At 41.6% G+C, this 15,844-nt stretch overlaps 2 protein-coding genes across 2 annotated transcripts; both read right to left on the bottom strand.

The window, feature by feature from the left end:
- Nucleotides 1–972: 972 nt before the first annotated feature.
- Nucleotides 973–4,937, bottom strand: CHCHD2 (coiled-coil-helix-coiled-coil-helix domain containing 2). The gene is made up of 4 exons (XM_004473963.5): nucleotides 4,770–4,937; nucleotides 3,205–3,454; nucleotides 1,695–1,854; nucleotides 973–1,278 (listed from the first exon to the last, which is right to left on the bottom strand). Exons 1-4 carry the CDS (start codon nucleotides 4,817–4,819, stop codon nucleotides 1,268–1,270), a joined length of 471 nt encoding a protein of 156 aa, XP_004474020.1. The 5' UTR covers nucleotides 4,820–4,937; the 3' UTR covers nucleotides 973–1,267.
- Nucleotides 4,938–14,812: 9,875 nt separating this feature from the next.
- NUPR2 (nuclear protein 2, transcriptional regulator) lies at nucleotides 14,813–15,710 on the bottom strand. Its single transcript, XM_004473964.4, has 2 exons — nucleotides 15,372–15,710; nucleotides 14,813–15,024 (listed from the first exon to the last, which is right to left on the bottom strand). The coding sequence occupies exon 1, from the start codon at nucleotides 15,684–15,686 to the stop codon at nucleotides 15,378–15,380; it is 309 nt and encodes a 102-aa protein (XP_004474021.1). The 5' UTR covers nucleotides 15,687–15,710; the 3' UTR covers nucleotides 14,813–15,024; nucleotides 15,372–15,377.
- Nucleotides 15,711–15,844: the final 134 nt, after the last annotated feature.

The following is a 15,844-nucleotide window of genomic DNA, read 5'->3' as shown; positions in this document are numbered from 1 at the left end:
GTGGCACTGTGAACCAAACCCAGGACCTCCCATGTGGGAAGCAGGCGCTCAACCACTTGAGCCACATCTGCTCCCATGGTGGATACTTTTAATGTTTCATAAAACTCCTTCTGATAAAAAGAAAAAAAAAGATCATCAACAACAACAAAAAAAAACACACAAAAAAAATAAACACTGAAAAAAAAAATCCCTTCTGGCTCTAGGGCAACAGGCGAAAGCATTCAGCCAACTACCCCATGCCCTTTGTGCAGCCAGTGCTCCCACCAGGCAGGACAGATCAGCAGACACTTTTTATTGCTGCTACTATTTAATTTTCCTTTGATCCATTGATTCATTATCTGGGTACCCACCCCACACCATCAGGTGCCCACAAGGGGCACCTGAGCATACTCTGCACCCTCAGAGTCAGCTGTCCTAAGACTTCAGAATGGGCCAAGGGGCCCACTGATGAACCCAGGAGGGACTGTGTGCAACGACTGGCCATGGGTGAACTCTGATGTCATTCAGGGTCTCAGAACAGGGAGTTTTGGCCCTTTTCAGGAACTGACTGATGAGTGGGACATGAACACAACTGAGGACATGAGGCAACTCATTTGAAAGTACTATGGAGAGTGGGAAAACTGCAGCACCAAATGCAGAAGTGAATGAAAATCTTGAGGTCTCTTTTAAGAAAAGAAACAGCATTGTTTTTTCAGGAGGCACCAGGAACTGAACCTGGGACCTTCGATGAGGGAGGTAGGAGCTCAACCACTTGAGCCACATCCACTCTCCAGGAGCTTTTTTATGAGCAGCATGTTTGCTAGTGAGCCAGTCCTTTGGGAGCTCTGCCAGATCCTCTGGATGGATGCTAATTCAATATCCAGCAACAAGAGATGAGTTTTAAGTATATGTTAAGACAATTTTAGGAAATGAGTACATTTAGTCTGCATTCACATACCATTCGATGACTTTCACTTAAAAAGACACCATACCTTGGAGAAAATCACTTTATTCTAATTACTTCACAGATAATAACATCACAGTGACTGATTTAAGGAGTCCACACAAATATCTGTCCAGCCCCAAAACCTACACAACTGCAGTGGACTTCTATACAATAAGAACCACCTCTTCCATTGTGATTCTGAAACAAGAAAGCTATTATTAATAGAAGAGAGGTTTAACCAGTGGTATTCCACTTTATACTTTCACTATCAATTATAATTTTACACTAAATAAGCTTGGTCATAAGAGCATATTTTCCATTTCTTCATTTTCAACTTCTTGATTAGGCTAAACCTGCAAACAGAAAAGGTTAAGTTCAGAAGTTAGCTGTATATATTCAACAAAACAGAAGCCCTCCAAATTATGAAAAGAAGGATAACAGTCCAAGGTCACTGATTTTCTTTATAGGCTATTGAAGGCATCCTGCAACCAACAAAACTTCAATTCTATACTTGGGACAACTGAGAAAAGACAGGGCACATATGCTTCTAAGGACAATCTGAGGCAGAATCAGATTCAGAACACAACTGGTAAATGCTTAGGATGATTAGAAATCTATGGGTCAGCTCCTTGTTATGAGTCAGAATTTATATAAAATCTCTAACTTATCTTTTTACTGAACACAGAATCCCCAAATTCTAATGCTCCAGAAGTACCAGTCAGTGAGTTTAGTAAATGTGATTTCATTCATGGATTGATACATCACCTACCATTTGCAAATCTGCACTGCTTCAGCACCTCGCTGAAACCTTCACAAAGCTTAAGGTCACCCTGGTTCTGGGCACACTCCAAAAACTGCTTCATCTCATAGTGGCAAGGGCCAAACTGCTGCTGCTGCTCCTGGTATGCCGGCTGGGCTCCCTGAGGCTCCTGTGAAGCAGAATATACAAGACCACTGACAAAGGAAATCAGACCTACACCTTGAAAAAAGCAGTATCCACTGTCTTTGAGGTTAGCTGGGGAAACAGAACTAGGACCAGATGGGTTGTAGCTCAGTGGTTGAGTACCTGCTTTGCACATATGAGGGCCTTGCTTCAATCCCTGGTACATTCATCAAAAAAAAAAAAAAGGGTATTAAAGTTTTATCTATAAGCAAACAATATGGAAGGTGAAAAACATCCATCCATCCATCCATCCATCTTTTTAAGGAGGCACCAGGGATTGAACCTGGGGCCTTGTATATGGGAAGGAGGGGCTCAAGCTATCAAGCTACATCCGCCCCCCCCAGAAGGTGAAACATTTTAAAGCCAGGAAGCAAATGATCTTTAACAAAATTAATGATTCAAGAACAAATAAGGCAGGAAGTGGACTTGGCCCAGTGGATAGGGCATCCGCCTACCACATGGGAGGTCTGCAGTTCAAACCTCGAGCCTCCTTGACCCATGTGGAGCTGGCCCATGCACAGTGCTGATGCGTGCAAGGAATGCCCTGCCATGCAGGGGTGTTCCCCGCGTAGGGGAGCTTCACACGCACGGAGTGTGCCCCGTAAGGAGAGCCGCCCAGCGCGAAAAAAAAGTGCAGCCTGCCCAGGAATGGCACCACACACTCAGAGAGCTGACACAACAAGATGATGCAACAAAAAGAAACACAGATTCCCAGTGCTGCTGATAAGGAGAGAAGCGGTCACAGAAGAACACACAGCGAATGGACACAGAGAACAGACAACTGGGGGTGGGGAATAAATAAAAAATAAATCTTAAAAAAAAAAAAAGAACAAATAAGGTGAAACTGTTATCTGGGCATCTCTAGATAAAGTGAAGCTTCATAGAGAAAAACTGGGACTATTATGAGAAAAATAAATGGACAAGAATTTGAAGCACACTAGAGAAAATTCATTTACCTCCAAAAGAGGGGTAGAGGGAGACATCAGGTAATAAATCAGAGAGAGCTATTAGAGATTTCTAAACCCTTAACTGAGAATGAGAATGGATTAGTAAGAAGAGACACAGAGATAAAATATTCAAAACAATGGGGAAATGGCTGTTTTATGAGTCAAGTTGGACTGTTAAAATTCTACTCTTTGGGAAAAAAATATAATTTGTACAGTATGTAAGGCACTAACTCAACTGCCAAATGTGGCTTTTGATCATTCATTTTCTACTACCAGTATTGTGAATTCTAAATTTAAATACAGTTTCTTAAAGACATAAGGAACTTTCAAATGAGTAGGCTTTTTAATAAAATCCACTCATGGGAGGGCAATATTGCTTAAAACCTTACCTGGTAAGTGATGTCAGGCCTTGAGGGCTCAGCATTACTCCCTCCACCGAAGCCCCCAGTGATAGCATGGCCCAATGTGTGCCCAACAGCAGAGCCCACAGCCACGCCAGCTGCAGTGGTTGCCATCTGGGCCATCAGACCCGGCTGCCGAGGTGCAGCAGCAGGTGAGCCAAGTGCAGATGGAGGGGCTGCTGCTGGCAGCTGAGCTGCTGGTGCTGGTCTGGGGGCAGCTCTCATCTGAGGTGCCCGGCTGTGAAAGAAAAGAACTTTGAAGTTTCGACGTACAACCAAGTTTGGAAATTATCAACTGAACAACAAAAACCTATATATTAAAATAAACCCCAGGATTACCTTTTAAAATTATTAAACACAAGTATGTATTTATTCTAGGTACTGGGAATATAACTGAACAAGAAACTAAAATCTCTGCCTTCATGGAATTTACATTCTATTGAAGGATCAAACAATAAACTATGTTATATGGTGTTAAATGCTAAGGAAAAAAAAATATCCGGAGAGGCAGTGTATGCTATGGGATGTCCCAATTTTAGGACAGTCAGGGAAGGTCTCACTGAGCAGTAACTTTTAAATTCTTTGAGTCCAGGGAAACAATGTGGTACTGTGCTCAATGTCCTGAACTTGCAATCTGAAAATCCTGGTCTGAGACCTGGCTTTCCAATTAACTAAGGCATGACCTTGGACAAGTCACTTATTCTGAGTGTCCCATTTCCTTATTTCTGTAAAAAAACAAGACCACCACCTACTACTGAAGTTGTTCCATTGTATTTACATACAAACAACAAAATTTACCATTTTTACTTGTACAATTCAGTGGCAGTAATTTCATTCACAATACTGTGCTACCATCACCACCAACCATTACCAAAACTTTTCCATCACCCCAAACAGAAACTCTTACCTATTAAACAGTAACTTCCAATTTCCCCCTCACCCCAATCCCTGATAACCTCTCTACATTCTACCTTTACTGTTTGCTTAGTTTAGATATGTCATGTAAGTGGAATCAAATATTAATCCTTTTGTGTCTGGTTTATTTCCTCTAGCTATAATTTTTCAACGTTCATCTATGTTGCAGCACTGCACTCCTTTTTATGGTTTAATAATATTCTATTGTACCTAATACCAAAGCAACAGATTTTAGAGTATTGGTGCTCATTGATTATTTACTGAGTTAAAATGTTACTTTCCCGGTTACCTTTATTTTACATTGTTTCTTCTTGCTATTTTTGAGAACTTGCCTGTTATAACAATTTATAATAAGCTCTTGGCTAATGTATTTTAAGTAATAATTCCCGGACACTGAAATTAGGACTTAGGCTACTGGGAACTCTACCGAAATGTGGGGCACACCTACTCCCAACCAGCTCTCCGGGCCCGCTAGTGGCCTGCCCGGGGAGGGTCCACGCTGCAGACCAGCTTCGAACGCGCGCGCCCGCGGCCTCCCCCAGCCAAAGCCTCGGCCTAGCGTGGCCTCCTCCTGCGTCATGGCGCCTGCAGAGTCGGGCCGCCCGCGTCTCGGCCCCAAACCCTGCAGCTGTCCTCACCTGGCCGGAGGGGCCATGCGTGAAGTGCGGCTCCGGCTTCCACGCGGCATCACGACGATACGACGGCTCGGCGGAAAGAAGAAGGAAAGGCTGAAGAGGAAACCCGAAGACCTCTGCGGAGAAACTGAGGAGACGACAGGAGGCGGGGCCAGCCTCAGCGCGCGGCCAATCAGTGAGCAAAGTCCTTCGCCGTGAAGGTCACTGGGAAGAGCATGACGTAAGCGAGCGTCTCGTCGTACGCGTTAGCGTCACGAGCTGGCGCTGGGGTTGTTTAGAAACCCGGAAGTTCCCGTGGTTGCCTGGCAAGGCTTGTCCTACGATTCTAGAATGACTCAGAACTGCTAGCGATTTGTTTCCTAAGGCAGTTGGAGGACGGTAGGTTAAATCCAAACTTGTGAATCAGATCCCTGGCTTCACTGCCAGTTGGCTGTGGGCAGATTACCCCTTCTCAGCATTTAGTTACTTATTTGGGTAAGTATTTTTTGAGGCACAGTGTGGATTGAAAAATGAGCTGGACGAAGGAAACAATTTTAGGCAGGGATTGATAGCTGAGTTGGTTGTATTTGTAGTTCCCTTTCTTTTCTATGGATTTAGTCAAAACTTAAATTCGGTAAACTAATGTAAATTATAAACCACAGTCTTGGCAGTGCTCCAATATGTGTTCACCAAACTAATGAAGGATGTTAACGTGGGAAAGTGTGAGAAGGGGAGGGAATGGAGTATATGGGAATCCCCTGTATTTTTAATGTAACATTTATGTGATCTAAAGTTTCTTTAAAATAAATTAAAAAATAAAAGTAAAACATGGTATTAGAAACAAAAAAAAAAAAAAACCCTTAAATTTAAAGTCATAATGCCTTACATTTATGTATTACTATACATTGTCAACCTCCTTTCTTAACTATTATATTATTGTGCCCAGAATTAGGATAGTATTTATTAAAAAAAATAAATCAGGTGGTGGTGACATGAAGAAAAAGGGTAAAAGGATTAGAGATTTAGAGGTTCGTCAGGGCAGGCCTCTTTGAAGAGATACACTTTGAACAGAGTCCTTGAGGAAGTAGGAGCAAGCCCTGTGGTTATCAAGAATAAGAGCTTTCCAAGCGTTCCAGGGAACAGCAATTGCAAAGGCCCTAAGGACCTGTGCTTTGGTGGTATTTGGTGTGAAATGCTTTAACAGTAACATTTTAGTATCGCTGCAGTAGGGGAAAAGTTGGCTAGTGACATTTCTTAGGTTGCCTCATGGAAAAGTCCTAGGGCACCAGGGGAGATTTGTGAAGAGGAAGCAGAGGTGGGACCTCCATTTCTGCTTGGATGGCTGTCAGGAATTTACCTTTTCCAGGAGAAGTTGCAGAATTTAAAACAACCCTCTCATGTTCAACAACAGCCAGATGTTTCAGGATCAGAGGGAGTATAATAGTGCAAAAACCTTTCGTGAAAAACAAAAAATTTATTTTTAAATTAAAAAAATTTTTTTAATTTAATTTTTTTATTTTTTAAATTTTTCTTTGAAAAACAAAAAGTTTTCAGTTATTTTTGCAGAGCTTCTTAAAGGAATTAAAACTTGACAAATGTGTTTGCCTTTGGATAATTCATAAGCAGAGATAAAGGGGCCTTATAAAAACTACAATGTAAACTATAATCTATGCTGGGTAGCAGTGCTCCAAAATGTATTCATCAAATGCAATGAATGTATTACACTAATGAAAGAAGTTGTTGATGTGGGAAAACTGGGGAGTGTGGGGAGTGAGGCATATGGGAACCACCTATATTTTTTAATGTAACATTTTATGTGATCTATGTATCTTTTTAAAAAATTTTTTTAAAAAGATTCATTTTATTTCTCTCCCCTTCCCCCTCCCCCCACCCAGTTGTCTGTTCTCTGTGTCTATTTGCTGTGTGTTCTTTGTCCGCTTCTGTTGTCAGCGGCACGGGAATCTGTGTTTCTTTTGGTTGCGTCATCTTGTTGTGTCAGCTCTCCATGTGTGCGGCGCCATTCTTGGGCAGGCTGCACTTTCTTTCACGCTGGGCGGCTCTCTTTATGGGGCACACTCCTTGCGCATGGGGCTCCCCTACGTGGGGGACACCCCTGCGTGGCTGGGCACTCCTTGTGCGCATCAGCCCTGCGCTTGGGCCAACTCCACACAGGTGAAGGAGGCCCGGGGTTTGAACCGCAGACCTCCCAAGTGGTAGACGGATGCCCTAACCACTGGGCCATGTCCACTTCCCTCTATGTATCTTTTAAAAATAAAAATATATTAAAAAAAAAAAAAGACACATCCTTACACAAGAAGAACTTAGCATGAGCAAAACTTTGGACAATTCTAGAAAGGAAGGAATCCACAGCAGAATACTCATTATGCTGTACAGGAATCTGTCTTTTTGTTGCGTCATCTTGCTGTGTCATTTCTCTGAGTATGCGGCACCACTCCTGGGTGGGCTGCGCTTTTGCCTGGGGTAGCTTTCGTTGTGGGGGGCACTCCTTGTGCGTGGAGCACCCTTATACCAGGGGCACCCCTGTGTGGCATGGCACTTTGCACTCAGCAGCACTGCGCGTGGGGCAGCTCACCAAATGGGTCAGGAGGCCTTGGGTATCGAACCCTGGACCTCCTTTGTGGTAGGCGGAAGCTCTATCAGTTGAGCCATGTCCGCTTCCCTCCATAGCAAAATAGAGATTATTTTAATTATACTTGGCCAAGTCATTAATTTATAAATTGAAGAGGGAATATTAGATGTATGCCCAGGGTTATTTTATGAGAGTAAAAGATCAGAAACAAGTAAATTCCCAAAGAGAATATTGATAAAGTAAATTATGTACATTCACACAATATGGAGCTAGAAAAAAGAATGAGGAAACCTCCAATATTGATATGAAATTATTTCCAAGATACACTGTCAATAAAAAACAAGGGGCAGAATTGAGTAGGGTGTGCTATTATCAATGTAAAATGGAGAGAAAAGCCCATATTGTGTATGCATAAAGTATCTGCTGCTTACATTGGTTGCATTCAGGAAGTAGACCTTTGTGACTGTGGCACAGGATTGGAACTTTCATTGTAGAACTTTTTTTCCCCCTATGACCATAGCTTATGGTATACATTAACCTGTAGCCCCAGCCCTGGCATTCCTCTGCGAGCAGCCACCTGGGGCTCAGGGATGACAGATGGGCCGTGCTACTGCTACTGCTACTGCTTGTTAAGTGAGCTTAACCTTAATCTCCCCAAGCCACAGGCCCTTTGTGGGAATGATCATAACGCTTGCTGTGGAGTGTTGTGAGTATATTATTATTATTGAAATAATGGAAATGCTCTAATGATTGAAGTGATAGCTGCACAACTATGTGATTATGCCAAATACTATTGATTGTACACTTTGGATGAATTGTATGCTTTATTAATATGTATCAATAAAATTGATTTGTTTTAAAAATTAGCTTTATTATGATAAACATATACAAGATAAAATTTCCCATTTTAACCACTTTCAAGTATACAATTCACAATGTTGTGCTTCCATTAACACCATCTGTTATCTGTTACCAAAAATTTTCCATGACCCCAAACAGAAATTGTACCCATTGAGCATTAACTCCCCATTCTCCACTCTTCCACCCATCCCCACTCCTGGTGACCTGTAATCTACTTTCTGTCTCTATGAATTTGTATATTCTATTTATTTCATATAAATGAAATCATACAATATTTGTGCTTGTGTGTCTGACATTTCATTCAACATGATGTCTGCAAGTTTCATCCATGTTGTAGCATTATATAACATTTTATGTGTTTTGGATTTTGTTTGAATTCCACCCCCCCCCAAAAAAAAAAGAGGTTTCTCTATTTCCTCTATTCAAAAAGCAAAGAATATGTTTTAAAAAAAAAAACAAACCCGGTATTGAAAAATGCTAGAGGGAAGTGGATGTGATTTCAAGTGATAGACCTTCTACCCACCCCATATGGGAGGACCCAGGTTCAATCCCTGGGGCCTGCTGGTGATAAAGAAGAGAAAGCATGCCTGCGTGGTGAGCCAGTGCTGCACAAGTGAGTCATGCAGCAAGATGATGATGCATCAAGAGAGAGACAAGCGGAGAGTCAAGGTGAAGTGCAGCAGAAACCAGGAAATAAGGTGGCACAATTGATAGGGAAGCTCTCTCCACATCAGGGGTCTCCGGGATCGAATCCAGGTGAGTCCTAGAGGAGAGAAAATGAAAAGACAACACAGACAGAAAACAGCAGGGCGGGAGGAGGGGAAGGGGGGAAAATAAATCTTTAAAAGAAACACGATTCTACATATCATTTGTAGTTTGCTAGGAGAGATGTGCTGAAGTTTACTCTTTAGAAAAATTTATATTACCACTTCTCATTCTATAGTGATTTTAGTTCTAAACAAATTCATTTATGGTGAAATCAAAATTTGAACAAAGAACCCTCAGGCATTTTTATAGTTAAGACATTTGGCTGAATTGCTCTTGATTGCAGTAAAAAATTTATTGCTCAAATTAGGTGATTCACATGAGAGGTTTTATGATTGTGTAAATTCTTTTCCAGAAATTCCACTTCTAGGAATATAAGAAAAGTTATGGTACATACATATGATGAAATGCAATGCAGCTATTTAAAATGTTGTGAAAGAATATTTGAGTTTGCAATATATTAAATGAGTGAGATTACAAAAGAGTATGGATTATTTTAGTTTGCCAACGGGATGCTGATGAAAGTACCAGAAATGTGTTGGCTTTTATAAGGGGTATTTATTTAGGGTAAAAGCTTACAATTCTAAGGCCATGAAAAGTCCAACTCAAGGCACCATATGTGCTTTCTCACCCATGTAAATTGCTACATGTTGAAGCAAGATGGTGGGTGATCTGCTTTCCCTCCGGGTTTATTGTCTCCCCTTGAGTTGCTCTGTGAGTCCAGCTTCTTGGGGCTTTGTGCTTAAGCAATCCTGTAGTGCTTTTTTCCAGGCATAGGGCTTATCTTTCTGGGCCTTCTCTGCCAGTCTAGGCTGGTCAGCCCTTGTCCCCAGTTCAGCTGCAAGTTATCAGGCAAATGGCTCATCTCTTCTCAGAGCCTCAGCTGTTTGAGCCTCTCTGTCACTTGGCAGGTTCAAAACTGGCAGTGCTTACTCTTCCTGTGTCTGTCCGTGTGAATCTATATCAGACTCAGTAAATACCTCATGAGACAACCTGAGTCATGCCTTACTGAGATAGTTGAGTCAAAATCCCTAGAGCAATCTTAACAGGTAATCTAATGAAATGCCCCTTTACTGAATTTAATGCAGTCGAAGAGTACCATACCCAGAGGAATAGATTAGTTTAGAAACAATCTTTCTCTTTTTGGAATTCATAAAATGATCTCAAACTGCCACAGGAGGTGTGTTTATATTTTTTTAAGTTCATTTTCCCCCAACAGTGTGCACATATCTGTTCAGTTCCCTGCTTTCAAATCTTGTGGGTATATACCTAGAAGTGGGATTGCCAGATCATATGATAATAATGGTAATACTGTACTTAACTTCCTGAGGAATGGCTAAACTGTTTTCCTCAATAACTGCACCATTTTACATTCTCACCAACAATGATTGTTTCTATTTCTCCACATCTTCTCCAACAATTATTATTTTTTATTTATTTTTATTCCCTCCCTCCCATTGTTTGAACTCGTCTGCTACTCTGTGTCTGTTCATTGTGTGCTTGTCTTCTTTTTTAGGAGGCACCGGGAACTGAATGTGGGATCTCCAGTGTGGGAGGGAGGCGCCCAATGGCTGGGGCCACCTCTGCTCCTGCTTGTGGGGTCTCTCATTGTGTTTTCTTGTTGTGTCTTTTCATTGCATCATCTTGTTGTGTCAGCTCACCGTGCCAGCCCATTTTGTCAGCTCACCATCTTGCTCGTCTTGTTTAGGAGGCAGCTGGAACCAAACCCACGACCTCCCATGTGGTAGGTGGGTGTCCAACTGCTTGAGCCACATCTCCTTCCCAATTATTATTTTTTAATAGTAGCCATTCTAGTGGGTTTGAAATGATATCTCATTGTGTTGTATTTTTTTTTTTAAGTCCTGGGGGCCAGGGATTGAATGCAGGACTACATATGTGGGAAGCTGACACTCAACCACTGAGCCATATCAGCTTCCCTGAGTTGAGTTTTTCATTTGTTTTTGTTTTTTTTAAGGAGATACTGGGGACTGAACCCGGACCTCCCATGTGGGGAAATAGGCATGCAACTGCTTGAGTTACATCTGCTCCCAGCTGTTGGAATTTTGACTGGGATTGAGTTTAAGTCTGAATCACTTTGGGTAGTACTGGCATCTTAATATTATGTCTTCCAATGCATATATTTTAAAGACTGGAATTATATACACCTAAGTAGTGATGTTATCTGGTGTGAGTGGAATTATGTGATTTCTATTTTTATTTTTTTGGTTTGTCCATGTCTTCTAATTTTTCCACAATGCCATATTTATAATAAACATACTATGTTAGTTTAAAATATTTCCACAGACACAGAAATTATGGTTTGCAGCTTTGGAGACTAGATAATAAAAGGCACTGTGGCCGCTTCCTTGCTTGTTCTCTCTCTCGGATCACTTGCACTGGGAAAAGCCAGCTGCCACATTATGAGGACCCTCAAGCAGCCTATGGAGAGGTTTATTTGGCAAGGAACTGAGGCTTCCTGCCAACAAGCAAGTTGAGTAGGCCATCTTGGAAGCAGATCCTCCAGCCCCAGTCAAGTCTTTGGATGACCACAGTCCCTTCCATCCAACAGCTTGAATGCAATCTCCTGAGACACCCTGTGCAGAAATTACCCAGCTAAGCCACTCCCAAATCCCTGACCCACAGAAACTGAGATATTTGTTATTCTAAGCCACCAAATTTTTAAAAGTTTCCAAATTAAAAATAGCAAAATGACATAAAATTCACCATTCTAACCATTTTTAAATTGTGCAATTCAACAGCATTAAGTACATACATTTACAATGTTATGCAACCATTACCAATAATTTCTAAACTTTTTGTTACTCCAGACAAACTGTACATATTAAGCAGTAATTCCTCATTCCTCTTTCCTCCCAACCCATGGTAATCTCTAATTTACTTCGCTGGTTTTTTTTTTTTTTTTAAAGATTTATTTTATTTCTCTCTCCCTTTCCCCCTTTGTCTTCTCTCCATGTCCATTTGCTGTGTGTTCTTCTGCATTGTTTGGCAGCGCTGGGAAACTGCATCATTTTTGTTGTGTCATCTTGCTGCATCAGCTCTCTGTGTATGTGGCGCCACTCCTGGGCGGTCTGCACTTTTTTTCACGCCTTTTGGGAATATATCTTCAAGTCTTATTGCTGGGTCATATGAAAATTCTGTTTAACTTTTTGAGGAACCACTACTGTTTTCCACGGTGTCTTTGCCATTTTACATTCCTACCAGCAAGGCATGAGGATTCCAGTTTCTCCACATTCTGACCAACACTTGTTTTCAGTTTCTTAATAATCATCATCCTAGCCTGTGTGAATTAGTATCTCATTGTGGTTCTGATTTGTATTTGTATAATGTTGAGCATCTGTTTATGTGCCTGTTTGCCATTTGAATATCTTATTTGAGAACTGTCTATTCTAAATTTCTTTGCCCATTACTATTACTGTTTTTTGATTGGGTTGTTGGTCTTTATTTTAAGCTGTTTAATTCTTTTTGTATTCTGGATATTAAACCTTTATCAGATATAGTTTCCAAGTATTCTCTCCCATTCCTAATGGCTAATAATGTTAAACATCTGTTTATGTGCCTATTTGCCATTTGTATATCTTATTTGAGAAATATCTATTCTAAATTTCTTTGCTCATTACTATTACTACTATTTTTTTATTGGGTTGTTGGTCTTTTTTATTTTAAGCTGTTTAATTCTTTTTGTATTCTAGATATTAAACCTTTATCAGATTTTCCAAGTATTCTCTTCCATTCTGTTGTCCTTTCACTCTGATAGTGTCCTTTGATATACAAAATTTTAAAATTTTAATAAAGTCCAATTTATCTATTTATTCATATGTTGCCTGTGCTTTTGGTATCATACTTAAGAAACCATTGCCAAATCCAAGGCCATGTAGCTATGTGTCTATGTGTTTTTCTAAGTTTCATGGTTTTAGCTCTTAAAGTCCTGGATCCATTTTGAGTAAATTTTTATGTATGGTGTAAGGTAGGGGTTCATCATCATTGTTTTCTATGTGGATTTCCGTTTTACCAGTACTATTTGTTGAAGAGATTGTTCTTTTCCCACTAAATGGTCTGAGCACCCTTGTCAAAAATCAACTGGTCACATATATGAGGATTAAGCAACTATGTTTTGGGGTAACTTCTTATGCATAAATAGATAACCAATACAAATATTTTCTATAATGATTGTATTTATAACTTAGTTATAATTAAAAATTAAACTTGACCAAGTCCATATGGGTCTGTTCGACTCTAAAGCCAAGACTCCTTCTACCATGCCGCACTGACTGGATATGGGAGACATTTTAAAAGAAGAATTAATGTAATGAGTGAAGGAATTTAAGACTTCATGGCTAAATGGAAGGAGAGGAGGGATGGTTCTTGTAATTTAAAAATAGCTATCATTTATTAAACACCTCTTATGAGCCAAGCCCTTGTGTTAGATGCTTCATATATATTACCTACAATCCTTATAATTTGGGAAGGTAATACAATTGTATTACCATTTTACAAATGAGGCTTGGAGAACTTGAAACTAGTTATCATTTCGAGAAGTTTTCTAGATGCCAGAGTGATGAACAGTCAGACCCAAGATTAAAATTCAGGTAAACCACCTTTTTCTCCTAATCAAGACTCAGCTGATGGATGCAGAAGGTCTGACTGAATGCAGACTGAAGAGAAAAAGGAAAGCTACCCTGTCATATGATGCATAATTGTATTTTCTTCTGATTTTTAAAAATTTTTATTAGAGCCGTTGTGGGTTTACAGGACAATCATGCACAAACCATAGGTTTCCCATACATCACCAAACCACCAATAAATTGCATTGATGTGGAACATTTGTAACAATTGATGATAATCACATTTTTTAAATTGTACAGTTACATTCTGCATGATTTTATAATTTGACTTCATTCTAATCCATGGACACGAAGTTTTTGGATGGTTCTGAAACAAAGAACATTGTCTACCAGATGAGGAAAACTATGATGCTGGACAGAATGAATGCTTTTAACTATTAGATTAAGGCACTGAAAACACTCATCTCTCAAATCTTGGGTCAAATGATAATTAAAACATGTATTTGAAAAGAGTAGCATCATTTCTTTATCTTGAGAAAAATGAATCTGTAAAATTTTCCATTTCAAAAAACATGAAAAAATAAAGCTTTTTTGAAAAAAACAATATAGCATGGTTTCATGACATGCAGGCACTTTTCTCATTGTTAAAGAGGTAGGCATGTTTCAGAATGAGGGGAGCAGGTGTAGCTCAAGCAGTTGAGTACCTGCTTCCAACATGGGAGGACATGGGTTTGGTTTCCAGTGCCTCCTAAAAACAAACAAGCAAAGAGATGAAAAAACAACTCAGGGGAGGTGATGTAGCTTACGTATGAATGAGGTCCTGGGTTCAATCCCAGGCCCTAAAAAAAAAAAGAATTTACCCCTCTGGAAAACTTGGGGTAAGACTAAATTTATGGAAGTTATTCCTGTGCTAAATAACAAAGTATTGTGGTCAAGGGCACAAGTACTGGGGTCAATCCTCGTCCACTCTCTATTAGCTGTGTGATTTCTGGCAAAGTTACTTGAACTCTGTGCCTCAAGATCCTCTCCCTAAAATGGGGATAGCAATGTCTTCATCAAAAGGTTGTTGTGAAGCTCAATAGTGCAGAGAACCTAGCAAGTGTTCAATACACACTATATACCTATGTTCACCCCCCGTAGATTATAAATTTAAGGCAAGCATGTTGCCCTGTTCACCCTGTGACCTCTTTTTTACACTAAGAACTCAATAAACTTGTGGACTTGAAAGGAGGCACCATAGTAATGGACAAAAACAGAAGTTAAAATGCTATGCTTGCTGCACTCTTTTAATTAAAAACCCTAAAAAGGCATACCCACTGGAACGTTACTTAGCAATCGAGTAGTAAAGTTACTGAAGCAGTAAACTTAAGCGATGTCGAAAAGAAGTTTTGTTGACCAACATGGATGGGTTCTCTCTCCCCTAGGACCACGGTGACGGCTGGAGCAGAGAAAACACTTTTTAACAGGTCCTTCGGGTATTCTGGGGAAAAAAAAAGTAAAAAACAAAAATCAATTATTTTAATTCCAGAGCGAGCACCAGAAGTCAACCTCTACTTCAATTTTTAAAAATGTTTTCTGCGTTTCCTAGACCCCCTCTTCTAGCCGACTACAAACTTCCAAGACGTAGAGTTTTACATTATTCCAACCGCAGTCGCGAGCTCAGCTGGGGGTGCAGGAACTGCAGCTAAGACTCGCTATCGCTAGGCAGCCGCACAAGCGGTCGACTCTGCCCGGGGTGCAGTCCCACACTGGGCTGACTAGGGCGGCGAGCTCGGGTGGCCCTCGCCACGCTTCCGCGGACTCGGGTCGGTCGCAGGCGGCACGCACCAGCGCTCAGGAGAGGCGAGTGCGCGGCCGGGGCTGCAGCTGGCGCTGGCGCCGCTTGCGCTGGCTATTGAGCAGCTTCTGCGCTATCTTGCGCTCGTGGCCGCCGGGCACCGGCCGGTTGGTGCGCAGTTCCCGCTCGCGCCGCGTCCGGCCCTTGCTGCGCCCGGCCCCGGAGGCCGGGAAGTCCCGCAGGTAGTAGTAGTCGAGGCAGTCGTAGCGCTCCTCCTCCGAGCTCACCCGCGGCCGCGCCTCCCGAGGCGGCGGCAGGAGCTGAGCCTGCGCGCGGGGAAGGGCCAGGCGGGCAACCACGTCCATCACCACCCGGCCGCCCGCCCGCGCGCGCTCCTCTCTGTGGGGCCGAGCGACCCCGCCCCGGGCTTCGATTGGCTCCGCCGGAGGGGGCGGGGCTCCGACGACGTCACAGAGCCCGGAACTTGCCCCAAGTAAGCGTCGGCCCCGCCTGGGCGGGAGCG

Source organism: Dasypus novemcinctus, chromosome 23 (assembly GCF_030445035.2).
Source record: "Dasypus novemcinctus isolate mDasNov1 chromosome 23, mDasNov1.1.hap2, whole genome shotgun sequence".
Lineage (NCBI taxonomy): Eukaryota > Metazoa > Chordata > Mammalia > Cingulata > Dasypodidae > Dasypus > Dasypus novemcinctus.
Note: the sequence above shows the minus strand (reverse complement) of the source record. Positions and strands in the feature narration are given on the sequence as shown.